General features: G+C 36.0%; 1 protein-coding gene across 1 annotated transcript in view; it reads left to right on the top strand.

The window, feature by feature from the left end:
- The window catches only part of FBXO36 (F-box protein 36), a 31,678-nt gene that overhangs the window by 10,108 nt on the left and 9,256 nt on the right, over nt 1-12,314 (top strand). Inside the window, exon 2 of the mRNA XM_075417966.1 lies at nt 10,643-10,751. Coding sequence (XP_075274081.1) covers nt 10,643-10,751 — 109 coding nt within the window. The remainder of the gene's footprint in view (nt 1-10,642; nt 10,752-12,314) is intronic.

Genomic DNA, 12,314 nt, shown 5'->3' on the forward strand with positions numbered 1-12,314 from the left:
CATGCTACCTGTAGTACTGAGTTGATAACCGATAAAGGACATACTTGTCACCATAGCTTTTTCTGAAAACTGGAGATAGAGGCAGGAATCAAGTATATCAGAATACCTGCACAATGTGATGGATTCTTTAGTGTTCCTGTTGTTTGATCAGTTGGAATTAAAGATGTAAATAGGCAGCAAGGGAACTTTGAAAGAGCACATTGAGAGAGTTAGTCTGTTCTTAAAAAGTGTGATGAGATTTTTAGGGGCTAGCGCAATAGATTTTTCTCAAAATTTAGAGTAAGAGATGTCAGTGCTGAAAGTGAGCTGACCACATAAGAACATAGGAAAACAGATTTCAGCAGATATTAGATTAGACTGGTTGCAGATATATGCAAATCAGGATGAGAAGTACCCAAGAAGGGAGCAGTGGGATGACTGAATGAAGACTTCATGTGTAATAAAAAAGATTGCCAGTTATATGCACATGCCCTGCGAAAGGAGATGCAGATTCCCTAGAAAAGGACTTTCCATTGTAGCACTGCTGTACTTTAGGACTTTTTATAAACTTAGCAAGGAGTCTGACTGTTCTGTTGTTTGGTTGTTTTTACTTTAATGAAGGAAAAAAGAAACCGGGGGGGGTGTGAGGGAGGGGAGGAGAGGAGAACCAGAAGAAATTTAAAGAGTAGACTAGACCTGAAATTGTAACAAGGAGACCTTGAAACTGAGGTAAGGAGGACACAACTAAAAGAAATGGTTTCAAATGAAATCTGTCAGTGTCTTATCCATTTAGAAAGGAATGTTATGTCTCGCACGTAGCTAGCATCCTTTGTTCTGTTAAATGGTGGAAAAATCTCTTTGTGGGGTCTTATCTAGGTCTGCCTGTTTAATCACATTAATAGATGGCAAGTATCATGCTCATAATTGAAGACTCTGATCCTCAAGAGTAATTTTTTATTCCCTCTGATAGTGTTGCTTTCCCCTCAGCACATACCCCCTCCCTTCTGCATTGTCTCTCACTCTTCTGCTCTTGTATCGTTTCCTCTGATCTGTGTCCACAAGCCTATATGAAGGTAGGAGTTAGCCTTCAAGCATCTGTGCTATAAGCATCTGTGATAAAGATCTTTAGCTTTTTTTTTTTTTTTTTTTTTGCTTCTTTTCTTGCCTTCCTCACCCCCACCCCCACAAGCTCTGGGAAAACCAATGAGGAAAGATACTGATATAGGAGTAAACCAGGTATGTAAGTGAGAGGGAGGGAAGAGACTAATGCGAGGCAGCAGATTTCTTGCTCAAACATAACTACAGCATCCCCAAAGGAAAAGACAATTATTTTTTTGAAGCTTTTTATTCCATCTTCCTCCTGTATTTTACTAAAATGCTTTTCAGACACTTTAAGTGGAAGCCTTTGGTAGTGATGCACACATGTACACCCAGAGCTAATCCCTTAGCTCAAGTGGGTTGATGTTTCCGAGTATGAGTGGAGGAAAAATAAACAGCTTCATAGTTGCTACCTGTGAAATTTTAGAATTGTGACATTTCTTCTCCATGCACTTGAAATATTTGTTAATAGCAACTCACGAAACAATTTGCATTGTCATCAGGAAGTTATCTTTCTTTCCATGCGCCATTGTCTTTACAGTTGTACTCTGCTGCGGTCACTGCTTTATTTTGGTTTGCTAACTAAATTGTTTTATCTTCTCTTGCTATTAATAGTGATTTTTTTTTTCTCCGAAACCAAAGAAGGTGTAGGGAAGGGAAGTATGTGGCCTTGCATGGTGGCTATTGTGATCCTGAGAAGAATCTGTATAAACTTTGAAGTACACACTATTGTCCAAACTTTCAACCTGATGGTCTGAGAGAACTTTTTTTTTTTTTCTTTGTAGAACAGTTTCTTTAGCACAATGTATTAGGTTTTGCACTTCAGACTCTTTGGTAAATCTTAACTGGACATCCCATAGAAAGACTGAAAAATGGACTATGTCTAATAAATGCCAGAGACATCTATAATTTTTTTTTTCTCATGAGTGCACATGAGAAGGAAACTACTATCCTGTACAGATGTGACCACATCAGTGTAGACAAAATAGTAATTTGTATAACTTTCTGTACAACAGCAAATGTAACCATAGAATTTTGTAGCAATTGTCAAATGAAGCATGGCTGTTGTAAGCCCTACTTTAAATTTGAGAAAAAGGTAATCATTTGCCAGAAGAAGAGCAAAAAGCATCCACTTTCACAGATCTAACAGGCAGCAGCTAGTACCTATTTGATTTCATATTGTGCATGACTGAAATGTGGAATGGCATCAGTGCATGGGCTTCGTTTGATTTCAGTTTGGTGAACTCTTTTGCACCCAGATGTGGTTCATTTTTTGCTCTTATTCCTAGCAAGTTTTCTTTCGAAGACTTCTGGGAACCCTAAATAAATAAAGACTTCATTAACTGCAACCTGTTGATAGTCCATTTTGCCTTCTTATCCAGTGGCTTGGGTCAAAACCTGCCAGCAATTCTGAGGTACACAAGTATTATTTCACACACATGCATACCCTGCCCCAAAACCACTGGAGTTCATTCTGCCAGGCTGCATTTGCTAGTGAACAATGTTCACATTCTTGCATATTAACCAAACCAAGACTCTCAAAATAATCTCCTTTTGCCAGTCATAGCAAAGTAACAGCTTTCATTGCAAATGTTCAAAATCGAGCAGAAAAAGAAAGGCTTTTTTTTTAAAAAAAAGGGAGAAAAAAAGATTAAAGCAATCGTAACAGTACTTCAGTCTCACTGTATGATTAAAAACTTAAAATCACACAATGCTTCCTGAATCTATCTTTCTCCAAGACCGTAGGAAATGTGCTGTATATTGTAGTAGTTATGAAATAGCTCATGGAGTTAGTAGTTGTGACCACTGGATGTTTGTTAAAGAAAGCAATTGCAACGGAAGTAGCCCGGTTGGTTTGGTACGTTCTGCAAGCTGTAAAGGCTATAGAGGCATTATTACTTTCTAGATCTTTCCAAATAAACATGCAGGTCTGCAGTTCATACGTTTTGTACCTTAACACATTTATGTGGCTATTCCTCACTGCTCTGAGGTTTCCTCTAAAAGTAATTCAAGTAGATCTTAAGTTTTAAGCACTGTAAAAATGTTCTAGTTTTAACTCAAATGTATTCTGTATGCTTCAATAAACTGAAGAGTTTTATTACATGTGAATTTCAGTATATCAAGAAGAAATAACAGTGAACTGTGAAGATGGTCATTTAATCCAGATAAACCAGTCTTCTCTTTAAATTGCTCCTAACTTACAGGAGCTACTTGTGCAGATATTAACATCCATATGCATGTACACTTGTGTTTATTGATTACTATCTAAAACTTCAGAGTGCTGATTTATTTTTCTTTTTAATAGAAACCTGTTACAAATGGCAGGAAGCACAGATATATACAAGTAACAGTGCTGATACTACTTAAGTAGTCAGAGGATAGGTGGGACTTTGTCTGTGAGAAGCCAGTCAGAAAGTAAAATATTTGAGAAATGACTGTATAGCAGCAATAAAAGCTTGCCTGCTCACTAGCCTAGCACTGTTGGAGACTTACTTTAATTGGTGAGTGTATAAATCTTTCTATCGATGTAGTGTAATTAGGAGGGAGAGTGGCCTTGCTGGTTAGGTTGTTTAACTTACTGTATTTTACCCCCTTCAGTTACAACTATTTTCACAGCAATATCCATTGGGAAAAGCAGACTGAAGTATTACTGTATTGATTTACTCTTCTTAATAGCGCACTTCTACCTGTCTCATACAGCGTTGTTTTTACTCTGAACATCTTATAAGGCTCACCAGTATGTCCATTAGAACATAATTCATTTTTTAAACTCCATAATAGCAGAACGATCAAGTTAAGGAAATGGATCTAAAGCCCCAATGTGTTATAAGGAGTCTTCTATTATTCTCTTTTTTCATTGGTAAATGAACAAATTATTTAATCAGATATGAGCGTTAATCACTTTGTACTGGTGAAGTTGTGTGACGTGGAGCTAATAGTTTAGTGCAAACAGTATTTTTCACTTTATCTGAAGTGTTTATCTAAATACTGTAGCAGTTGTTTCACAGCATTTTGTGTTCTATTACGCTATTCAAGTTTATGATCTTAAAGCCTAATTGTAGTATTAACCTGTTTTTCTGTTGTTGCTTAGAAGTTAAAGATCCATCTTCAATAGCAATGAGTGATTACAACTGCTTTTCAGCTCTGATGTTTATTACAGCAACCCAAAATCTCCAAAATAAGGTTGACTTTATATATTAAGAGGGTTTTTTGGGTTTTGGTTTAAATCTCACACTTACATGGAATAAGGAAGCTGGAAATAACTGTTTTTCCTGATGGATGCTGAATTCCTTGTAAATTCTTCTTTTTACCCTCTAGGTCAAGCTAAACGCCGTGAGGTAGTGATGATGTACCGTAGGCTATCCATCCTCATCCTCTGCTGGCTCTCCTCCATATTCTCATATTTACAAAGGACTGAAAGAGCCAGCTGAGTGTTTACCTTATAGACATACCTTATAGCCATACCTATTATAGAGGCATGGTTGGGCAAAAGTTTGGATTTTCAGGTAAGTCTTCTCAGGTGATCATAGTTGCCAAAAAGCTCCATGCAACATGATAGCAAGGCTGTGAAAAATCAATTAGTAGGCCACAGAAAGAAACTTTAGTGTTCACAGATTGAGATGCTGATGGAATTTCATTAAACTAGCAAAAGATGCCTCTCTGCAGGGCTAAGGTCCTGGTACCAAAAAAAACTTACTGCAGGCAATGGAAATGAAAGAGATTCTTAATTTTTGCAAGACTTTTGTGTAGCCATCATTAACTAACTGAAACGTGAGAGTGACTGACATTTTCTTTTGGGTAGAGACAGTGAGGAAATTATTAGAAAAAAAAGTTTGCTATGTAACTGTGCCAAGATCATGGTATGAATATATGTTAATAGTTGATAACTGTCATGTCTGTAACTGTTGATTTCTTTAACTGTTTCACAGCATCTTGTGAGATACCTAGATGTTGCTTGTTATGCTGTATGAAGGCACAGTGGGAATATTTATACAAACAAAGGACATCTTTTCATTGCTAAGAATCTAACTGGTCTTGGAGGCAGGAGGAAAAAAGGAGGCTTAACAGATTCTTCAGTTCGACAAGATTGGCATTAATCACAATATGCCATTATTGCCTTACATGAAACAGTTGCCACTGTGCGTTACTGTTCTTCAACAGCTTACACCACAGGGATCAAAACAGCATTTGCTTTAGCTGCATCAGAGTCGATGCATAAGGATAGCCTCACTCTAGCTCTTTATAAAGAAGTTATTTAACGTTTTATTTTATGTAGTTCTTTTACAAATACCTGTGCGTTGTTGGTGCTACTTGGTTCCATAGTTCAGATATAATACATGGTTGCCTCTTCTTGGTGAAAAGTGAGTAAAATTTTAAGGTACCTCTTGTGCATTTTTAAAGTGACCTAGAAGCCTAAGCTTCATTCACTTGCAAAATGAACATAGCTCTGTCTAAGCCTAAAGATTTCTATTGTTCTATTCTGATTTTCCTTTACTACTTATGCAGTCAAAGCTGTAGTGTGAATGTAGCTGCAACTGTGTGAAAAACTTTGCAGTACTACAGTATCAGTCTCTCAATTAGATGCGTCTTAGATTAGATTTGATTGATGTAATAAATGTTAGAATAAGAGTAGAAAAAGCTATGACAGAAGTGCTTTTTCATAAGTAAAATTGCATCTACGCTAACAGAGACTGGAAAGATGAAGGAAGCAGGTAAGCTGGTAGTTTTCACTGTGTTAATTAATTTCAGAATTTTAAAAAGAGTATTTATCTAGTGAAGGCGTTTGGCTTCTTCGTGGCCTGGAAATTGAGCTTAGATTTGCAAACTCTTAAGTGACAGATTAGCTGATACTGCCTTCAAGTTATCAATTAACTGAAAGATATTTAGATATACAGATCATAGCTTGAGAAACATCTATCTTATACTTATTTCCTTGAAGGTGTTTCAGTAATGCTGATATTTATTCCACTTCTATTTTGTAAAGATTTATGTGAGGGTGAAATGGGTGATTTCTATACTGAGGTGCGTGAAAATGGAATGCTTTAAATATAATAGATGTATTTGAAATTGTAGCAAAAAGGCAACAATATTCTGCAAGAGAAAATGGGATAAAATGAGGGACAGCAGCATTTTAATACTCTAATTTTGAAATCAAATAGTAAAGCAACATAAATTTTTATAGTCTCCTCCAATCCAAAAAACTCAGCCAAAAGCAGAGATTTATTTTCTTTAAATCTGTGGAAAAGTAATAGAATATGGGATAAAACAGCCTGGGAGAAGGGATTTAGTAAAGGTGAAGTCACTAAGAATGAGAACGTGACTGCTTTTTTCAGTAGAAGACACAATGGCTCCTTCGCTGCACAGGGGATTGAGAGCTTGGACTGCAGTGGCAAATCCAAGGCCAGAAAGAAAGACTGGGGATTTAGGCCATTCATCTGGGACAGAGGAAAATATTTGAATCTAGATCTCCTAAATCTCAGCAAACACTGTTTTCCAGATTGTGGAGTCGCCTTCCTCCTCCAATGAATGTTTAACTATTTAAAGTAGAACAATTTCAGAGAAAAATAGGAAAAATTAATCTCCAAATAACCTGCAATCTGAGAAATTACATTTTGAGTTACTAGTTTTAAGCAAAGACAAAAGCTCGAACTGGAGAAGTTTGAAATCCTAAAAATGTATTTTGGAGAAGGAAGTAGTTTCTCATACGTGCCTTTATTACAGGGCTTCACAATTCACACCGTCTTTACTCAGCTTCCCCCAAAGGTTTCTCATTACACGGTATCAGTCTGTCATGTGAGACTTGCTTCTAGTTCTATAACTTCCGAAACAGATTAAGGGAAGGTTGAGCCCAGCATTCTTAAAAGATGTCTCACCATATGACAAACTTCAGATGTTATTTTCTCATACAATGTAAATATTACTATGCTTCTGGTAATCTACAGTCCAGATGAATTTTGACAATGGATACTTCCTAAATAGTTTATTTTTTGCTAATTTTCACTTAAATATTTTAGTTCTTTTATTCGTTTAAAAAATTGCTATGACTTTTTATCCAAAACCGTGGCTGGTTGCTGCTGTTTAGGTTTGTTTCTGCTCATCTTCTCCTCTGCTCTTTTAATGCCAATTGAGTAAGCAATGTGGTAGTGAATTCAAATAATGTTGAGAATTAAATGTGTTCGTGGTAACCAGGATACACTTATAATACTTTCCATTCTTCATCTTTTAATCTGTGCAAAAACTATAGTTATTACGAAATCTATGCAATATTTTTCTTTAAAACAACCATGTGCCAGCAAATTACCGAGGTAACTGTAGTTTGTCCTGGGTATTTGTACCTAAGGAAGTTTTTAAATTGAATAGTGCTGTTGACAGTTTGTTCCACTGTAAATCAAAGAATAACGTTTAGAAAATACACAGTGGCTTTTAATTATTGGAATATTTTACTTTTCCTGTATCTCTGCGTGCTGGCCTGATCTTCTTATTCTGGCAGGTAGTTCTGTTGCAGTGTGCTTCCTAGCATAGCAATTAAGATAATTTTTTTAAGTTATTATTAAAATACATTGGAATTTATAATTGTACGACAGTGCTACAAGAAAGTAATTTTCTATAACCATGTTAAAACATCTACTGTAATTGCTTTAAAAATAGGACAGAGGTATTTCATTTGTAGAGTATTGACTTAGTGTTCCATTTTAGGGTTGGTTGGACTGTATAAAGATTTATAAAATCTTTCTAAATTCAGGACTGTATACACACATATGCATGCTGTAGTGTTTGGATTAAATATGTTCTTGTATACCTGTGTAAACATAAACTTATAAACATAAATACATTCATACCCACACAATACTAAACAAAATACTGTGAAAAGTTTGTCTTGCTTACATCAGTGCAGAATGTGGGTGAGCATCTGCCATCTATATATACTTAATTTTATTGTACTGTGTATCCCAGACTGAAAGTACTTTTTAATGCATTTTATAACAGATGAAAACACATTGTAGTCTGTTGTGCAACAGAGTATGCTTTTTTAAGAATTAGACTTCTAGATGAGTGTATAGTTAAATCTATAAGGTTATATAGAAAATAAATCTGAGGAATGTTGTTAGATATTGAAGTTCAAAAGTGGAAAAGCAACAGTCATTGTTAATCATTTTTGGTAAGTGGTTTTGGGGGCAGGTGGCTATTTTCCTTTTCAGTTACAGTTGGCGTTTCCATACTGAGAAATGCTTTTTTTGTTGATGTTGTTTTGGGCTTGTTGTTTGTTTTTTTTAAAGAAATGTTGTTTCCAACAGTAACATGAAAAGGCCAAGAGACAGCATATTAACCAGGTTACGCTGAGGAACACGTAGAAGGATGTCTTTTCTTGCTCCATTTGCATATCAGTTTTGTTCTGACCTTATTCTCACCTCATGTTTTCCACAAAGAAGAATGGAAGTAGCCTTACGTGCTGATTCTCCCTACATTGCTAGAGATAAAAAGAGTTTTTGGAAGTACAGTACAGCATTCACTGTCCTATTATCCCTGCGGTGGACTAAAACCGACTAGTTCTAAAGCTTTCCCAGGTAGTAAGATCCTAACTGAAAGACAGCGGCAAGTGGTTTATAATCTCTTTTGCGTTGAATCCTCATATTACCACTAGTATATTAAGTGGTGCTATTTTAGCAACATGGAGGTCTATGCTGTGCATGTACATTACGGAAATGCTAACTCTGCTGTTATAAAATGTTTCAGTGGTGTAATTTATTTTTGATGCATTAAATTCTAGAATGCAGGTTGGATGAATGGGGTTTTTTCCCTTCAAAGAGGCAACTGTTTCACTGCAAAGGAATAAACATTGAGTGTGTCGTTGTAAAGCAGGATGAACTTACGCAACTGAGTAGGGTTTTTTTTTCTTATTCACATAATAAGGGTTATTTTACAGAGTATTGCGGATACGTCTGAGAGTTAATTGAAGCTATTTTGTATGTATGCTATCAGAAATATGATTTAGTAATTCCAGTTATGCCCTATAATGATATATTAGCCACAATTAACATCAAAATGATAAATTTTAACTGGCTGTATTTGACATTCAAATGTAGATGTTAAGCCTTTATTCAAACTTATTTACTCTTACTGTATATGATATATCAACAGGATACAAGCAAGACTTGAAAAATACAGAAATTATTAGTGTGGGCCTGCCTTAGCAGATTGTCTGGAATCTGAGCTTTAGTTTGAAAATTATTGATGAAAGTGAGTGCAACCCATTGGGAGTTACAAATACTTCATTTTTCTCAACTTTTAAAATCTACATTTTGACACTGAAATAACAGAGACATCTGAAGTTAAATTTAATGTTGAGAGATGTAAGCCACTGTTGTCAGATCTAAGATTTGTAGTAGTAAATTTAACTCTGTGTTCTTCAGTCAGTAGATGTGAGTAGTCTTCTGTGGCTTATTGACAGTTAACTCAAGGTGTGCTGGTAGTTTTCCTTTTCTACATGCCAATAGATAAAATAAGACTTTATGGAGTGTATTTTTTATATACACATGTGTGCTTGTTTATAAATGTACACGTCACTAATATTCTCCTTTGTCAGTTTTATCACTGTGTCAGGAGTCCACCTATATATATAACAATTTAAAATCCTGGAAGGAAATGAAACAGATTAATATTAGTAAGAGTAGAAGATATTTGTTTCTGAAGTTGCCTACAACAGCAACTGAATCCTACTGTTGGCTTGGAGTGTGATCTTTGCTAACAGCTTGTGTGATGGAAGAGACATGATTACAGCTCTCCTCTCCTGTAGACCCAGCTGTGACAGCAACAAAACAAAAGTCAATATTGAAAGCTGACACACTGTTCAAGTACATATGTGATGTTTTAAGAGAACTCTGGGAAAATTACTGAAAGCCAGGGCCACTTGCTGTCCATGATTTCATGGCTACATAATTTACCATTCATAATTATCTTTTGTCTCAGTTGCATGCTTTGTAATGCGGGCTTTCTGTTCTTTTTCTGACTCTGAACACGAGTTGACTATGTACTTCTGGAGAGCTTTTTCCAGAGTTTTCAGGCAGTCTAAATGCTGAACTTGGAACTGAGCTATTAGTTTTGACTTTAACAAAATGTTAAAATGACAGTTGAACTTCTAATACTGCCACTTTTGAATGCCTGAGCAGCTGAACGCGTATTTCTACTTGACTATGTAATTTAATGCCCGATGAATGGAGTTTCTGCGACTAAATGAAAAACAAGAGAATGTTTACAGTTTTGCAAGTTGAGGTGTCATTAAATGTGTTTTAATTTCTATGAACAATTTGCATGCAGGGGTTGGGAACGTTTTCTTTGTGCGTAAAAACATTTCATACTTGTCTGGGTGCATTATGGGATGTTTATTGTTCTTTGAAGCATGTTGTAGGGCCGCTGGTAATGTAACCATGGTCTGATCTCTTATGATAACTTTCTTTTGGGAATGTGGTAATATTTACACAACCAGAGTCCTGAATCTTAGCAATGTATTTATCTCACGATACTTGATATTCATTTCTTCTTCCTTTTTCTTCTTCCACAATTGCAGGTAATTTTCAGGTGGTGGAAAATCTCACTTAGGAGTGAATTTCGTGAATCAAGACCTGGAGAAATTAAAGCATCCTGGGAGGATTTTTTGGATGATTCATCTCTTCATAGTAAGAAGACAATAATAATTACAAATTTGTTGTGGCATACAGTGGAATAATCTAGCAATATTGATCTGTAATAACTTTCATTGAAGATGTGATTGCTTTGGCTAACAGGCTATTTTTTATGAATTTATTAATATAAATTAATGTATGAATACTGGAAAAACAAAAAGGCATGACAGTAAATATAGGATAAAACCCAGCAACATTGATAGTTTCATTATAAGACAATGGCAGAGGTATTAGCAACAAAAATAGGCCAGAAAGCAATATTTTTATTGCTAGTAACTCAATCCTAGGAGTGCTCTGTGCCAGCACATATGTTTTTATGGCCATGTCATGGGCCAGATGGATTCCCAATCTGATTTAACATGAGTAACACCAAGTACAACGGGTACATGGGATTATACAAGTGCAACATGCCTTTAGGAGCATACAGCCAGAAAAAGAAAGGCAGTGGAGACACCACTAAATAAACCTCAAAACGTAGATTTATAGAGCTGTTTTCCAACCTGTTCCTGATAGAGTGACCACTGAGAACATCTGAAATAATTATGTTTTTTCCCAGAGTTCCATGGGACTCTGTGTTCCAAGTAGTTATTGCTCTGCATCTTCTTATAATCTTAAATATAAGATTATGTGAAGTAATATCATTACTCAGTAATGGTTTAGTTTTTAAAAGATGTCGTGTCACAAGATATGGTTGGTCATGGCTTACAGAGGAAACAGTCTCCTGGGAATACTAAGCCAAAGACACGTTAATTCAGCAACTGCAGCGAATAGCTGAGGTCTGAGCTATGACCTGGTCTAAAAATGGAGAACTTCATAACTGCCCCTGCAAGGACTGGATTGAGATCTGACACTTTTGTAGCCCAAGAGACTAGGTAGCACTCAAACACCTTGCATTGGTGAGATTTTTTTCTTTTTAGTACACTGGTCTTGTATTCTGATTATGTACAGACATAAATCATTTAATCACAGATGTGACTTCATATTTATCGTATTTTTATGATGAACTTGAAAGATGTCCTTTCCAAATGAAGTTCTGTTTTCCTCATCAGCAGCTGTGTTAGACATCATCTGATTTCCGCCTAGGCAGAGGAGGTCTGCTTTCCCCAAAAGTGTATATATGAATCTCAGGTGGTAGAGGAGAGGGTAAAACTTTCACCAAGAGAATATACCTGCTTTCAAGAGTAAACTTGAGTGTATCTTCCTTTAAGGGTCTGAAATAAGACCAACACATGTTTCCTGTGGTTTGCTTGTTAAAATCTAACACTTCCTACAGGATAGTTGAGATTTTTAGCCCTGGTCAGTTAATGTGGTCTGCATTTCTATGTTTAGGTTTCTGTTTCTGATCCCAGTTCTATTTTCTGCAACTGACCAGTTGCAAGTGAATTTGATTGAAAAAAAACACACTTCCTTAGGCAGTTGGGTAGGGAGACTGGAAGTGACTGCTGTTAGTGCTCCATTGATGGAAAGATTGCACATTCTCAGCTCAAGTGACTGGATATACGTACCAGCCATGGAAAAAAAGTGTCAATCAGCGCTCACAGTCCATAACAAAACAAA

This window comes from Opisthocomus hoazin, chromosome 4 (assembly GCF_030867145.1).
Source record: "Opisthocomus hoazin isolate bOpiHoa1 chromosome 4, bOpiHoa1.hap1, whole genome shotgun sequence".
In the NCBI taxonomy this organism is placed as follows: Eukaryota; Metazoa; Chordata; class Aves; order Opisthocomiformes; family Opisthocomidae; genus Opisthocomus; species Opisthocomus hoazin.